General features: G+C 38.8%; 1 protein-coding gene across 1 annotated transcript in view; it reads right to left on the bottom strand.

Moving 5' to 3' along the window:
* Positions 1-13,955, bottom strand: part of Smp_146400 (syntaxin binding protein-1,2,3, putative) — a gene marked incomplete at its 5' end in the record, with an annotated part of 37,106 nt that extends 23,151 nt beyond the window's left edge. The window contains 6 exons of the mRNA XM_018792505.1: positions 52-138; positions 1,313-1,443; positions 7,259-7,340; positions 10,724-10,979; positions 13,678-13,753; positions 13,938-13,955. Of these exons, the coding sequence (XP_018644234.1) occupies positions 52-138; positions 1,313-1,443; positions 7,259-7,340; positions 10,724-10,979; positions 13,678-13,753; positions 13,938-13,955 (650 nt within the window). The remainder of the gene's footprint in view (positions 1-51; positions 139-1,312; positions 1,444-7,258; positions 7,341-10,723; positions 10,980-13,677; positions 13,754-13,937) is intronic.
* Between the last annotated feature and the right edge of the window lie 4,008 nt (positions 13,956-17,963).

Below are 17,963 nucleotides of genomic sequence, written 5' to 3'. Positions count from 1 at the left end.
TCATATCAATAATCCGGATTTCAAATCAATGCAACTAATAGAATAACATACCTCGTGACATCTGCAACATGCTGATGTCGAAATTCTTTCCACAGTGCATCTCCGTCAGCAACATTTGCTTTGCGATTTCCACTATACCTTTAAATTCAAAAGATAAATACAATTTGAACAATAAAATAGCATAACAAATACAGTAAAAACAAAGATATTATATAGTGAACTCTATGGTTGAAACACGTCCTTTCACAGCTTCATTAGCCTGATTCGACTCCCCGAACTAAGATAACAATTTCAGCTTTTTTGTGTTAATAAGTTTATTTCAGTTTAGTCGAAATTACACTTTATTGTTTTTAAAGTCGTCAACCCATATCATGCACAACAAACGTCTCACTAAACAATATTTCAAACGGTGGATTTATGTCGCGGCTCCTGGAAAACTATAATTGATCCAAGTAGAGTTCATCTAAAATGTTTCACTTAATAGAATAGATGCTTCATGACTAAAATCCTCATGAATCAATGAAGGCTATTTTTGTAGGCGAAGGTATATTAGAAAACCTGAGTATCGAAAGCTCAATCAATTTGGTATTTAGTTATGCACTAAATGTCAATATCTAGTTGTAGACCCAGTAGTTAGTGACTTCAATGAAAATTTATGAAGGTGGAGTCAAATAGGAAGAAATCTATGTTCGGAGAAAAAAGTGGTGATTATGATTTGCTACTCGACTGCACCAACCATCTGCTTTAGATTGGCATGTCAACTAGGATTGCAGATTTTTTTAATCTGGCTCGTAAAACAATAGAAATTTGTGACTAAGATATTATGTGATGATGTACTGTAAGTTAGAAGTTTCCATAGAATACGAACAGTATAATCAACTTTGAGCAAGGTTTTTTTTATGAGAGCTGGGGATAAGATCTGGCTACACAAAGTGAGGTAGGTGAAGCGGGGTTTTTAAATGTTACCTGTAGGTTGAAAACTGAGTGCTCAAACGACTCAGCCATAGCTTTGATACAATCTTGTACAAAGTTTTATAAACACGATACAATGTAGTCTTTTTACCATCACTGATACTACTATTATTCCTACTACGTTACAATACATCCTGTTAATTTTACCCCAGCATTCTCTGATGATGGTAAATCTGGTAGACTCACATTTATGTTAGGCTCCATGTTGATTATGATTGTTCCCTTCTAATTTATGACAATATCTGAGAGTCAAAAGTATACACTTCTTGACGAAAGTTTTATCAACTGAATATACGAAAATCATGGACAAATAAGGAATAAATTAATCTTAAAAACTTACTCAATTGTGTTTTCCTCCACAGTGAGCAAATCATAGCACATAGCCTGTAATGTCAATTCATGCAAAAGAGGAGTAATGGGATCTAAACTTCGGTCAACAATTAACAAAAGACTTTGATCTTTGTGTGAGCCCTGAAGAGAGAGGGGGAGAGAGAAAAGAAGAGCTTTATTACCGAAAATTCAAGCAAACAAAAGAGATAGTTTAATCTAGTGTATGTATATTTTTCAGTTCGAGATAAACTAAGCTAAGAAACGAACTAAAATTCATAAGACGTTTGGTGGAAAAGGAACAAACGCAGTTTTTGTTATTTCCAATAAAAACATTTTCGTGAATAGCAACTGCATGCATATTGTTTTGCTGTAACTACGATACTGAATAAAACCTTGATTTACAAAACATTCAAGTTATAAATCGCAGGAATGACAGATTTTAGTAAGAAGAATGCTACCAAAAACAATCTCTACTACCATAAAATCACCCTTAAAAATCTTAGCTTATTAAACGCATGTCATTTATGATGAAGCAAGATTAGAATTTCAATGAATTCTTCATATTGTTAGTTATCAAACCAGTTGAGAGTTTTTTGTTATTGATGAACGTCAGTCAGTTAGCAACAACGTAGAACATCGTACGTACGTACATCAGTTAGAGTCGCCATACCACATTTGCACAGAGATACAATCCTCGATTCGAACCCCATAGTGGTAGAAGTAGTAAGAGTATAAGCATTATGTGAAAGATTAGGGTTTGAAGATATTATTGAAGGAGTATAATACAGTGGAATAACTTTGAAAAGAGAAAAAAGACAGGGACATGAAGAATTCAGAAGATTAGAATTTGATAGAACACGAAGAGCGGATGCACCTTCGCCATTGCAAACGATTTCGAGCCATGTCATTCAAGGTCTCTAACCATCGATTGCTATCATCTCGCGGATCCCAACCAGGTAGTCTACACCTACCAGCATGGCTCAGTCCAATTGTCAGTAACTTCATGGATTTGTGCCACGTTTTAGTCTGGCCGCCCCTAGCTTTCTTCCAAACTACTCCTACACCATAAATCATTGCACGTCGGGCCAGTCCGTGGTTGGGCATACGTAACGTGTCCCAGCCGTCTCAACTGATGAAGTTTCACTACTTCATCAATCGATTTGCCATCCTTACCTAGTACCCGTTTACTGACAACTGCATTAATTACCCGGTGGTCCCAGGACATACGAGCAATGCTTCGAAGACACCTATGATCAAATACTAGTAACCTACGAATATCCTCCACTCTTATCGGCCATGTTTCACTGCCATAAATTAGGACGGAACGGACTGCTGCACAGTAAACCCGTCCTTTTTTTGCTAGACGGACATCTCGCCTACGCCATAAATGACGCAAGTTGGTGAAAGCTAGACGAGCCTTCTGTATCCGTGCTGAGATTTCGTCACACACCAAACCACAAGGGCTGATGAGACTCCCAAGATAAGTGAAGCGGACGACATGCTCAATTACTTCACTCCCTATCATTAGTTCAGGTGCCGATGCAACCCAATCCTGAAGTAACATTTTGCACTTCGAGGGAGAAAATCGCATCCCGAACATGCCTGCATAGTTGCTTATAGTGGTCAGAAGACTCTGCATTTTGTCAGCGTGTTCATCAAACAAAACTATGTCATCGGCGTATTCCAAGTCAACAAGTGAGTTCCCCGTAAAACGTCAACTCCTGGAGATTTAGATGATGAAAGTGTTATTTCTAATAGCACGTCAACGACAAAGTTAAACAAGAATGGAGAGAGTGGACAGCCCTGACGAACACAACTTGAGGTGACAAATTATGATGACAGTTCGCCATAGGCTCTAACTCGACCAGTTGTGTTCGAGTAGAGAGCCTTTATGAGGTTAATGTACTTTTTTGGTACTCCTTCCAGTGACAAACACTGCCATAGAACCTCACGATCAATGGAGTCAAATGCCGCCTTAAGGTCAAGAAATACTACGATTGTGGGGCATCTGAATGTATGTCTATGTTCTAGGACCTGACGTAGAGTGAATATCTGGTCTATACAACCACGTCCAGGTCGGAAACCAGCCTGGTTTTCTCTAGTCTGCTCTTCACGAGCTTTGATTAGGCGTCCAAGTGTTAATGAAGCTAATATTTTAGACACTATATTAGTCAAACTGATCCATCTGTGATTGTCACAGGAGGACTTTTGTCCTTTCTTATAGACTGGCACAATCAGTGATTGGGACCAGTCAGATGGAATTACGTCCAGTTCCCAGATTCTACCTAAGATCTCATTCAATCTCGCTGCTAGTACTGGACTACCATCCTTAAAAATCTCAAGGGTAAACTTGTCAGGGCCTGCTACTCTCCCTCGCTTCAGATTTCCTATAGCTTTTTCAACCTCGTAAAGAGTTGGAAGATTTACATTAACTTGCCATTCAGGACGACTGGGGATCGTGGGTAACTGAAGTGTGGCTGAAGGCCAGTTGAACTGATCCCTAAACTGTTCTGCCCATTGATCCAATCTCCTGGATTGAGAATGAATGATATGTCCGTCTTTATCTGAGATAGTTTCGCTGATATTTGGGTTCCTAATACCGGTTTCTTTAACAAGTCTGAATAGCTGTCTGCTGTTACCTATTGCTGCTGCCTTTTCCATCTCTCATGCTTTCGCTACCCACCACTGTTCACGATCATTGCGTGGGCTTCTTATTAGCCTGCGCTTAAGCTGACTCCGCTCTTCGTTATGTTCAGAGCCAGGTAAGATGAGTTTACGAGCATCTATCTGTGCGGTAGACGCTGCCGAGATCCATTGTTTCTCCCCAACCTTATGGTTTACCTTACTAGCGGATATCACTGCTGTTTCCACAGCTTTTCGGATGTCATTCCACGCTGCCTCGGGGTGGGCACAACTTACATTGCTGCCTAACTGTTTTTCTAGTTGTTCCTGAAATATATTCTTAGCTTGCTTATCGTTAAGTAAAACCCTAAAAGGTTTGCTTGCAGTGTCTTTCCTACGTCCAGTAAGACGCAGACAGATACGTGCTCGCACTAGAGCATGGCCTGAATCTGAACATGTGCTCCAGAATGAGCGAGTCTTCTATTGAGCCCCCTGAGTCGTTTGCCCTAGCGGTGCGAAGTGATAAAGGGACATGAGAAGGATTAGTTGTGGAGATAAGAGAGTTATTAGGTGTAGGAAGGATTTGAATGTGACCAACTTGGTCTCGTGTGTTGTTACGGGTATGAGGGCTGATATCACTTTCCGGCTGCCCAAACCGTCAAAGGGTATTTCTTGAGAGACCTGAGAAGAGATTTGGATTAATATTGGTCTTAACGACCTGAGAGCGTGACCGCGGAGCCCGAGGGACAACTGTTTGAGGTCGGTCACGCACGGCCTTTTTGTGGGAGTTTTTTGACGTGTTAGCTCCGTTCTTTAAAGGGCCTTACCGGAAGAGACGGAAATCCGTGAGGTAAGGTGTGACGCTTTTAGGGTTGACCTTTTCTAACCCCTTCCTTCCTTGAGAGAAGACAGCATAACTGCAGATGCTGGAATGAGCGACAGTCTTCTATCGAGCCCCTCCATCGGTGGCTGATAGCGATGTGATCTAATTGGGTCCAACGTTGGGACGAATTCAGGGGTCGCCATGTCAAAAGACGTTTTTCCTTATGCTTAAAGTTAGTATTTGCAAGAAATAGGCGGTTATCTGAGCACAGCTGCAACAGACGATGGCCATTATCTGTTCTTTTAGCCACGACACTATAGGATCCACCCAGATGTCTTTCGCTTTCACTTAATTTACCTACTTGAGCATTAAAGTCACCTGCCACCATTACTACATCAGAACGCCTAGCTTTTCGGAGAAGGTCGGAAAGTTTCCTGTAGAACTCGTCTTTTATATCGTCTGAGCTGCAGTCAGAGACGACGAAGAGGCAACGACGAGTTTCCCTATCTTTCCGAGTCCTTACTGATCCGTTTAGTCGAACAGCGCATAGACGACTGTCTACTGGGATCTAGTCTAAAAGAGCTAGTTCTGCCCTAGGACTCAACGATATACCTACTCCAGCGAGGCCATGGGAAGCAGCATCAGGGCTTCCAGATACACGAAGCGTGTATCAAGATGGTTCTTTATTTTGATATGGTGAGGTCAAATGAATGACGCTACTCGGATCTTGTATGCGCGTTTCGGAGACGGAGCACACATCGATGGTACGAGATTCTAAAGTCCTAGCTAAGGAGGCCTGTTGTCCTATTTGGCACAATGTTCGGACATTAAAAGTTCTTACATGTAGTTTAGAGCGTGGTTTCAGGAGACCAGGAATAACGTTCCGCGTACCCGAATCGTTTGCCCTAGCAGTGCGAGGTGACGAAAGGACGTGAGAAGGGTTATTCGTGGGGATAAGAGGGTTATTAGGAGATGTAGGAAGGATTTGAATGTGACCAACTTGGTCTCGTGTGCAGTTACGGGTATGAGGGCTAATATCACTTCCCGGCTGCCCACACCGTGGAAGGGTATTTCTAAAGGTACCTGAAAATGAAATCGGGTTAAAAGTGGTCACAATGACCTGAGAGTGTGATCGCAGTGCCCAAGGGACAACTGCTTGAGGCCGGTTACGCACGGCTTTTTTGTGGGGGATTTTTGACGTGTTAGCTCCGTTCTTCAAAGGACCTTACCGCCGGAGACGGAAATCCGTGAGGTAAGATGAGGCGTGACAATTTTAGGGTTGACCTTTTCTAACCCCACCCCTTCTTGTGGAAAGGCAGCATCGCTGTCATGCTGGTTGTCCGAAGGAAACACCTTACTGCCGTCACACCTCTGTACAGTCGGCAGTACGACTTCGTCTTCGAACCTTGGGAGTGTTGCTTTTAGTCTTACCGCAAACTGAATGTTTATGATATCATCTAAAAATCTGTTATAGTTGTTTACAAACCAATTTCTCAAGTGGAAATAAATATTTTATGAGCCAAAAAAATACAAACGGTTTTTGAAAACAAGCATTTGAGAAACTCGCAACCTAATGAGAACGATCGAATGAAGGGGAACCTGATAAGTAACCAATTCTACCAGAATTGAAATCAATAGCATTTCTGAAACCCCTGTAGTTCCACTGAATCAGCTGTCTGGAATCGAAGCTCTTCGACTCCCCTAGGTAGACCTTCGTTATCAGCCGAAGAGGTTCTGTTACGTCCGTGATCTGTCTACCAAACAACATACGGGAAAGGACTTGTCTCCATCTAGGTTAGGGCCTTGTCACGATAGGCTAACTGGTTCAATCTTCAGACTAGAAATGCGTGAGTCTGAACTGAGGCTAACGGCCTTTGGCAGAGGAGCGAAAACTATTCTATCGCTTGACTGGTCGACAAGCGAGAGAGAATAGTCAGACGGAACACTACTCGATAAATTCCCGATTCAGGTTAGTGTAAAAATATACATGAATAAATATATGATTGACAAGACCACAACATACAAACAACTAGAAAAATACAATTATGCCCAAACTGGGGATTAAGGGTAGGAAAAGTAAACTACAAAAAGTTACGTTTAAATTACAATAGCTTTGGGACAAAAAGGGGTATGACAGTGATTCATACATCAAACGAAAGCTTACAGTTTGAAGAACAACCTAGAGACAAAACAGAATGTTAGTATTTCATAAACTTTGAATTAATCGAAGTAACGTCCCCATAAATAACTTCCGTCGTTTGTCATGGCTTCTTTATTTTTATGTTAACATCAGGTCTATTTCCACTTTTATGGAAACAACAATCAGATGTAGGCAGAGTAGGACCTTCGTCGAAGGTATAAAATGACTCTACATACTTCCATAGAAAAATGAACCTCTTATTATCCTCAGTCAGACCAACTTGTGTGCTTTATCAATTTGTTTGTAGATGATGAGGTTTTGAATATTAATCACCTGTAGTAACACACCAAAATTAGAAATTCGAAACTCACCTGACCCAAAATCGGGTTGTCGCTCTTATAGGTATCTAACTTCACTTGCACAAGACGGGCCAATTCGAGGTTACTCTCTGTCCTGTAAAATTCAGGGAATAAAACAAACTGCCATTCAAAATAAAGAATAAATGACTAGATTCCGATGACTTTACTGTTTAATTATAACTACACTACCTTATCCAAAGAATCTGAGAAAATCAAGACAGTAAAACAGAACACCGATTGAAGCTTCTATACTTCAAAATAAGAGAGCAATACCACACCAAATGTAAAAACAGGAACATACGGAAAGAAACATCTATTTATTTTATTTTAGTAACGTTGTGCTCCTTGAGATGGACGCTTTAATTTCGAAGCTCCGTTTATCTTCCTAAACAACATCAAAAACACGGAATACAAACAGGAAACAACAAAAACCTTACGAGTAAATCATCCAACTCAGAACACAACAAAAGAATACAGTGACAATGTTGTGAATAAATATAAGAGGGTGAGGATTTTCAATAAAACATTTTTAGTTGAAAATATGACCGAGATAAATTTCGTTTAATTAGGGTTTATCCAATTTTTATTAAAACTGCAATAGAGGGCAACAATAGGACTTCCATCAATCTTATGCAGCTACCTTTTTTCCCCGAGGGAGTAGCTGAGTGTGTCAACTACTTCATTCGTTTTGGAAGATGTCCGTCTGTCAAATAAAAGATGAGTGTACTGTGTGGCTTTGAGGCGTTTCCTTTAAGAATATAGGATATTCGTAGGCTACTATTATTTGACCGTGCTTGCCTTCAACCCATAGCTTACGCACATTGGGACGATTGAGTGAGCGTGTTGAGGTTAAATGCATGGTACTAGATAAAAATGGTAAAATCTTCGTAGACTGTGGTTGGGATATGTATTATATGTATCCAACTACCGCCTACCAAGACAGTTGTCAGCTCGTATAGAAGTAGGTCAGTAGAAAACTAGGGGCAACCAAACGTGGATGTGGCATTAGTTTATACAGTCACTGACTGTTGGTATCAACCATGTTGGTAGATCCAGACCACGTGGCTGAGGTCCACACGATTACCATCACCGATAGTTGGATCCGTTGTAAGAGATGGCTTCAAATAGACCACAATGGCACAAATTTATTTTCCTAGATAATGAGTTATAAGGATGCTTCCTATCTTCTATTCCCCTAGTTATTTTTTTCTTTTTGAATTATATTCTCGATCTTTACTCTTTTTTTTATCAGTGGTACTACTACTACTTTAGTATTGATCTTGACAATCTGATCGTCTTGGAATGAAGTATTTATCGTTTTCTTCGTTAAAGTGGGCCCACACAAAACTTGCAACAATTACTAGAGTACACATTTGTTCCCAATCACTTCTAGACCGTTAGCTTACATCATATCCCATACAATCTGGCCGGAAGAGATAACCAAATAAGAAACAAATAGATAGGAAATAACATCACAGATCTCCAATAAAATTAAGGCCATCCCATGCCTGCGTATATGATGTGTTGTTTTAACCAATCAGACACTAAAGAGTGTTTGGGAACGGATGAACTTTCAGAACTATCCTACGGGAGATTACTGTTTATACTTTTATTGTATGACAATACGTTGCTTGGATTTTTGTATCTTTATATTCTCCTATTTGTAAGCTTTCGTTTGACCAGCAAACTGTTGTTATACATCTTAATGTTCCAAACTTATTAGTGATTATTTTCCTATCCCTCTGTTTTTTTAATACTTATGGATGAGCTATGAATATATCGTAGTTTCCTGTTTTTGCTGCTGTGCGATCAGGTATATCATTATATGACTCATGAGGAATGGAGAACAATTGGGATACCTTCAGTATGCGGTTACAAAGATCGTCGTACTTAAAGGAACTCATCAACCGACCAGTATTAAGCCATCACTGAAAACCCGGGAGCATTGGATGGCCGCTCCGTTCTAGCATGGGATTCTTCGGCAGTGCACATCCGACCCGGCACACAGGAATCGGAACCAGGATCTTACATCTCGTGTGCAAACGCCTAACTTCTAAACCACTGAGCTGATATCCATCGGTGTTGCTGTCTAATTTCAGACAATTCACGACACAGTGCAACCATTTTTCACTGCCTCCAGCAAATAACTGCCTGACACTCGACACGGATTAGCTCCACTGGTCATGGCTTCTCGCTAGTCACTAACACCATTTGATACCGGCTCCGTGGTTTAGAAATTAGGCGCTCACACGCGAAACATGAGGTCCTGGGTTCGATTCCCGCACGCGAATCGTGGATGTGTACTGCTGAGTAGTCCCATGATAGGATGAAGTGACCATCCAATTTTTTCAGCTATTTAATGGTGTTTCAACTTGGATCGGTTCGTGATTCTAAAGAGATATTCCCTTGTTAACTTCGTCTTGTAATTAGACACTGAGTTGGAAAGAGCTCGTGGACAAATAGGTGATAAAGTCTCGACCGCCGTTCATTGACCTCCGCGTCATCGGGCCTACAGGCAATATAAGCGAATGTCAATAATTGGACTAGAGAATACAACTGTTCTGATAATAAACGGCCCGACTATATGAGTTCTAAAACAAGTTAAGAATCTTTTAGAAGGTACACTAAATACTACTGCAGATCTCAACTAGGTCGCCTTGAACATGTCATCACTAGTAGTTAGCTTTACATCTCTTCACTATATCTGCTCAGAGATTCAGTCAGTCAGTCAGCTACAACGTAGGACCAGGCACATATATGCACCGGTCCAAGTTGCCATACCTCGTTAGCACAACAAGATGAACACCGGATTCATAGAAGTAGTTAATTTAGTGGTGATAATATATAAAAGAAAGGTTGTATATAAGGATATAGTGCAGGAAAGAAGAAAGTTATGAAGCAATTTTAATCTCAAGGTTTAAGGTAAGATAAGGAGTGTATACACCTGAGCCATTGTGATCGATTCTGAGCCATGTCACCTAGAATCTCCAACTATTGGTTACGAAAGTCGCGCGGACCCCAACCAAGTAGTCTGCATCTACCAACACGGCTTACGTTGAAAGTTAGCGACTTCAAGCTCTGATTCCACGTTTTGGTTTGGCCTCTCCTAACTTTCTTCCAACCCTGCTCAGAAATTATTTTATACTGGTGGCAACAATGAATGGTGAAAGATGTTACATCAGCATACACAGAGAACATCATATCCACAGTCGATAAACTAGGTACCTCTACAGTGTGACACTTAGAGGACAACTTGAAATGGTTAGAGCAGTACCAGGTATGTAACACCAAGATTGAAAACATAACAATAACTGTCTGGAGAGCCCCTCATTGGCTGAATTTTAATGGTATCAAAGGGTTATTTGGTCAAAAAATTTGAACTAAATAGTGAATGATCACTACAAAAACTGAGAATTATAACCAAAACCAGATAGATAAGCTTGTACAAACAAAATTAAGTCCATATAGTGCGCTTACTTTTGGTAACAAATTTTTGGATACTCTTGCAAAGTTATACAAACAGAAGCAAGTTGTTCTGCAATTTGGTCGATTCGACTGAGTTTGTCATGAACAATATCTGATGGCAAAAAGTAAAGTTGAGCACTTTCCGTGGCTTCTAGTGAATAAAGATGAGATTCCAAGGGAATAAAATCAACCGACAATTGAATCATATTCATAATACGTCGGACTGCTTGTGAAGCAATTATCTGATTAAGTAAATCATTCGGACAAGCTAAAAATAGGAATTCAAATAAGCCCTTAATCTCATAATTAGAAAATCATAAGTCTTAAGGATAAGAATAATACAAGTGATTCTCTAACTTATGTGTGAACATTGTTTTCTAATCAAAAGTAATATACACTACACAGTCACAAAACAATAGCCATGAATGTCGAAAAGAGAAGGGAAGTAATAAAAATAATAACAATAGTAGTTATGGGCAATTACGTATAGAAAGATAATATAGGGAAAGGGTATTGTGAAGACCTCGACTAGATATTCTGTACCTATCAACGTGGCTTAATCCAGTAATCAGTGGTTTTGTGAATCGGTAACATATGACCAAGAAACCTCAGGTGAGGGATCGCAACCTCGTAAGTCGATTTACCATTTCAGCCTGGTGACTTACGTCTGGCCTTTGCATTGGTCACTCTATTGTTCCATGATACGTGAGTAATGGTTTGGAAACAGCTATGATCAAAATCATGCAGTCTATGCAATTCTTGTACTTCCATCGACCATAACTCACAGCCATCGAGTAATTTAGAGAAAACTGTTTTACAGTACATCAACAGGATAACATATACCGTTATTTAACAACAGCAGTGATAAACGCCTATGGATTCTTTGTTTCCCTGATCTTATCAAAATAGAAGTATGAAAACATGTCAGAAGCAAGATGCAAAGCAAACGAAATATATCTCTATTAAAACATAAGTATAAACTTGAAAATTAGGAAAACATTTAAAAAAGCCAGTCCAAAAAAGTTTTTACAATGACACAGTCGTATTTTCGATTTCATTTCTAACCATTTGAATGGCACAAAGGACAAAGATGTAAGACCAGAACGACCAGAACTCCACCAAAGGAACCATTATGAGCTGATATACACCTTATCCAAATATTGTGCATAACATTAATTTACATGATTCTGATTCAACAGTAGTAACAAATGTTAAGTGAGATGTTGTTTTGTGGTGTTCCATTTGAGAGTATGTCACAGGGTACCCAAAGTAATTTTTTAACGTTTAACATTACTTTATGTACCAAAAGTATAGACCAATCAGGACAACTTTTGTCCTTGAGTCACACTTAAATTGTGTCATTTAAGCCAAAAATGTCTTAAAACTGTATATACTGCCGTTATTTTTCGTTTCCCACATGGTGGTGTGCTGGTGTTTGTTAACATACCAGACTACAAATAATCCCACATTTTTCATTACTAATGTGTGGAGCCTCTGTAAATCAGTCTGAAGCCTAAAACACTATGAACAGAGGTTCTATCACAAGACAAACATTTGCAAGAAATCAGAAAGTGATGAATTATACTTTATAAATAAAGTAATTTAAACTCACAAAAACGAAACGCTTTTAGTTTATTGATATGTGTAAAGTTCAGGATTACTTTTTCATTACATAGACATGATAAGTGGGAAAGTTGTTTGACCTATAAAGAAGCGACCTACACTACATTGTAAAAGGTTGAAATTTGATTTTCTACTCACTATGTAAGATATTAAAATTATGGATTTTATTTTATCAATGAGCATAACTCAATGCTCAGCTCATTGATATTACAGAGTTAAATTTTCATTTGAGATACATGATCCGAGTTGTCAGCCTATTTTAAGTATGAAAGCAGACACATTAGAACATATTGATAAGGTAGGGATTAAATTATCCAACCATGTAATGGTGAGCAATCTGTTGGTGCAATCGATTTAGCCACTAGGCTGCAGGTAAAAATTTTACTTAACCTACTTCATTTTTGACAGCTTAAACGTCATTAGTCCTCATGTAGAGGGCGTGGCATATGGTTGGGTAAATGAACCTGGTAACTAGACCGAATCAATTAGTGCTATCCGCAAATAATTAAAAAAACGTTATCAACGATTGACTAAAATGACGACCGACAGATAGTCTGTCATTGATAGGAGAGACCTCGGATATAACGTAATAGGTTGTTCTGATGTTAATCCCAAGCATAGCAAAAAAGGGATACAAATGAGATATTCCTCAAGACAATAAAGATGAGACGACACAGTCACTTTTTGCATGCCGTAACGAAATAGTGAGACATTTACCTTTACTGTTTTAATAGGTTTAAAATATCTCTAAATCTACGCCCATTTGTCCACGTTTCGCCTAGAAAAACACACCAAAATGTTGACTTTTTACCTCCATTTGTGCAGAATCCACACAAAAACATATGCTTTTAACCTAAATATGTGTTCATCTTTATTTCCATCACAAAACAAACGTTTAGAAAGTCGATTAGGCTCAAAAATTATACTTGATTAGAGATTCACAAGAACTGAAAAAGTAGTTTCCAAGGCGTGGTATTGCTCGTCCATTTCACTCAAAAGTGGTGGTAGGAAAACCTGATGTATATCTAAGCACAAATAAATTATTAGTGCCTAGAAACCTAGTCCTTATACCAAACGACAGATCACTGAAACACTCAGTATGAATGCTAACTAGTGCTATCTGCCGACTTTTTTAAGGCTAATATGGAACTTTTGTAGTACTGCAAATCGAGAAAACTGGTGAGACCTACTAGGCAACGTTTTTCCACTGTTTGATTGTTTCGAAAGTAAAACATCACTATTAATAACTAATTAACAGAAACAAAACTCGGCTTGGATTTACGTTATATTGGGGGAGAATTTACTACATATATTAGGTGCATATTAAAATGTGCTTGACTTACAAGACAAAAAGAAAACGTGTGCAGCGGAATACGTTGGGTTTGATTCAGGAAAGTCTTGTAAAAGCAATTCTATTTCCTTGAGAAAAAATTACGGGGACCGATTAACTTACTGCTCTTCGGGGCCTCATGATATATATTGCGTGCATATTTAGTTTTTGACGCTTGCAGTTTAGAGATTCTACAACTAGATATTCGGTACATTACATAAACTATAGACAAACTTACGAGTTATACCGTATTCAGTTATATCCTGCATCTTAAAACATGACGACAATACACGTGTGGCTGCGTCATCCATAATCAAAACCTTCCACCCGGGTGTTTTGGAAACTTTTTCAAAAACATGTTTACGCAAAGCTATGAAATAAGGTACATAGACCAAAACAACATACAGGACGCGACCTCATTAATCAAAGACATCAGGCACTAGAGAGTTAAACTCCTTAAGAGCGCCTTCCAATAATAATTATTTTAACTGAAAACAGCGCGAAATAAAAGTCACCACCTGGTTGAAATTGGCTCTGTGTTGTTACCACGACCTTGAGCAGCTGAAGTAACGGAGATTTTGTATATGATGGGGCACACGTCTGTCATCAGCTTGCCTTGTTTTTCTAGTATACATGGGATGTGGCTGAGCTAAATATTATCAAAAACATTTTTATTCATTGAACACCACCATCATCATGTATTGTTTCATATTTTGTAGCCAATACGGATCCTGTCATCATACGCTATTTTTTCAACAGCTGTCGATTTATTGAAGGATCCATAGTTGGAAGAAAATTCTAAAATAGATTTAACGTATCTCAACACGTAAGAGAAGCTTAGATAGTGTAAATCCGGAGTATGTGTACTAAGTTAGTCACCCAAAAGTACAGGAAATCATAATAAACATTGTACATGTGTTTGTTGTTTTTGAATTTACATTGGGCGTTAAAAGGAAGCCACAAGTCTTCAGCCTCTTCACAAAACCGCAAGAATATCTACCTTTATGTAATCAAGTAAATCTAAGTGTCTTGTTTGTTACCCGATGTTTCGCATTGCTTAACATGATAGAGAGTATACGATAAGGTTTTTATGATAGTTTAGATCACGGGTGTTTTTAAAGCTTTTTGGTTTACAATCTGATGACCAGAATATTGTCTTCAGGGAATGAATTAGACCCTACATTGCAACAAGCATCCACATTGGATAGTGTGGTTGAGTATTTAAGTGGTACATTTCAAAAAAACTCACTATCAATGACATAGGTAATCTGAGGTCTTAGGTTGCTAGAAGTGTCCTATTAAATATTTGCAATCTGGTTTCTCTCAAAATCAATTATTTAGTGTGTTAGACCGCAACAAGTCGATGAGGGAGTTTTATTCAAATTACGGTATTCTGAACAGACTTTGTGTGGCCACTCATCGATACATTGGATTGCATGAAAAGTATCCGGAAGTAGTATGCACTTATTTTAAATATATAACAACCAAGGGAGGGTAAACAAGTTATTTCATAAATACTTTTTAAGATGTCCCTTGTTCCTAATAGTTATAACGAACTGTTGTGGTTGTGATCGTCCTGTACTGTGTACGTGGACCAGGAGACAGTTGACTGGAGCTTTCATCGTTCCACTGAACGACATCGCCAGCACGAACTTCAGGTACAAGTGAAGTGTTCGAATTTCTACACATATGGTTCGTATCCTGTCCTGTAGACCTCAATGTTGATTGGTTCTTGTTGAGTTTAAACCTGTCATTGTTTACTGTTTTATTTTGTTCGCATCTCTCATTGGTTCGATTTTTAGTCCTATTTTTATCTATTATAGATACGATTTTATCAATCAACCATCCTTCAAAAAACTATTGCAGTGAGATTTTTTATCACAGAATTGCCGCTTAATTCATTTTGTCGGATTCTTTGGATTTTGGATCCACTTTATACGCTTATAATTTATATTGGATTCCTGGATCTACTGACTGGTATCACTGGATTAGTTGCAACTTTCTATTTTTTTTATTTAGAGAAATGTGATCATAACTTGAGCGTTATAGTGCAAGCTGTAGCCTATTCAATTCTTCCAAGGTATAGTAAGGCAGACTTTCTCTTGTGAAAAAATGGTTTTGAAAGAGTCTTGAATTGTAGAAGTAGCTGAAGTTGTCAGAAATTCAGGGTGATGAGTTAGCTGATTAGTATTAGGCGTCTGAAGAAAAAGATTATCAGTTTCCTATGGATAGTAGTAGCGTAGATGTCGAGTTAGGAGGACTTTGGTAATATGATACTTGTTGAATCATTCGTTTTGAAAAACCCCTTAGCAGCATAGAAGGCAAATAAATCCCTGATGTTAGAGATTCTTTGTTTACAATTGGTGACATAATATAAATATATATATAATATATAATATTTATATATGTTATAATATATTTTTGCTGTGGCAGTTACACACACATCTGTAAGTTACAACATTAGTTTGATTACAGTACACTTTCCAAGTAGTTGTTAAACAAACAAAACCAATAAAAATGAAGGACAGAACATTTGTGCAGATGTTCCAGAGCGCTAATTGTTAGGTTTATGTTTTAGTGTGGCACTAAGTACAGTTTTTAAAATGTTTTTCTAAAGTGGCATCGCGTCCACCTCTTTGTGCAGCCATTCGCATTATGACTAAAAGGGAAAATGCTTGTGTGACCTTTTCGTAAGGGAACATCTAGTTACTCATAAAATAATTGTGGATTTTCTCAATTACAAATCTGTTTGATGTTAACCTGATGCACTAACTGAATTTGTAGTCATGCTACGTAATCTATGTATGATACAAACAAATGGGATATAAGTTAGATGAAGAGTGTAAGGCCGATTCGGAAAGAAACCGTGTTACCACTACCACTGAATTCATAGAGAAAGGGGTTAGAAGAAGCTCGTTAGATTTTGATGGATGGTGATGTGTGGGCGAGAATGATAATGATTGGTTGTCTTGATGAGCCAGACATGTAGATAGTATGACAGGTGTTATATGTGTTATATATTCCCCTATCTTGACTGTTATTGATTGACTGTTCTTTGTGTCGGATTTTGGTGTGGAAATATATTGACGTTATAGCCAGGCTAATCTCGTGTTCTTGATCTGAGTTGTGTTGAAGTCCTGTAGAATAGACACTGGGTGATGATCTAGTGTAGATATTCGTCTAAGGTAAATTAACGTCCCATATATGTGTAAAAAGTGAAAGGACTGTTATAACAAGAAACCCTAAAGTTATAAACAGTATCCTTACGTTTATAACAGTTGGTAAGAAACTAAACCTTGAAGATCTTTTAGCCTTCGTAAGAGGAGCCAGTGTTGCTTGGGCAAGGCTGGATATGTTTGCATAACGTAATTCTAATATCAGCAAACGCATTTATGCAAAGAGATTTTATGTTAGGGTACACCTCAACATAGTTTGGCATGAGATAAACAACACGAAATTCGCTTTTATCATAGGTGGACACAAGTGAACAGACTGCTCGAAGTTATCGAAAGTAGGTGTTGTGGAAACCAGAAACAGAAAATATTTGTTTCTTGCTCGTGTGCACTTCGACTTGATGATTGTAGGTCTCATCGGAACAAATAGTTCAAAATATAAACTTCGGTAGTTTCACCGTTCCCTTATCTGCGATTGCACAATCGTGAGTCCGAGGATTTGAATAGCCTTAGTAAAATATCTTGTTTGAGACAGAAACTATTTTGAAGTGGTTGACCGTTCGTTCAGGTTGATGGATGGCCACTATAAAACCAGTTCGCCTGGGGAGTGATGAAATGCTACCAAATTGTTCCGAAATAGGGTTTGTCTGACACACTCCACATCATTCTATTATTAACCTCAAATGGCCAGGAAAGTTGAAAATTGTTTTTAAGTGCATCATCTTTCACCAGGGTTGTTCTCATCATAATTGGCCTTCAAGAGGACCAAATATAGTAAATAGTCTCAAAAGTCACAAGGGGGGTTTTTGTGGAGATTTAGTAATTTTATAGTTAAGATCATGAGTCAATTGAGGCTAGACCACCATCGAAAACCTGGAAGCACTGGACGGCCGTTTCGTCCTATTATGGGACTCCTCAGCAGTGCGCATCCACGAACCCGCTCTCGCGAGATTCGAACCCAGCACCTACCGGTCTCGAGCCGGAGCCCTCAACCGATAGACCACTGAGCTGGCTGAGTTCTAGTGAGAAGTCGTGGTCAGTGGAGCTAATCCATGTCAGGTAGAGACAGGTATCTACCTCAGTGCATTGGAAGTTGGTTGCGCAATTTCATGGATCGGTTGACGTT

This window comes from Schistosoma mansoni, assembly GCF_000237925.1.
Source record: "Schistosoma mansoni, WGS project CABG00000000 data, supercontig 0259, strain Puerto Rico, whole genome shotgun sequence".
Classification (NCBI taxonomy): Eukaryota; Metazoa; Platyhelminthes; class Trematoda; order Strigeidida; family Schistosomatidae; genus Schistosoma; species Schistosoma mansoni.
The sequence above is the reverse complement of the archived record's forward strand: the minus strand, read 5'-3'. Positions and strand labels throughout refer to the sequence as shown.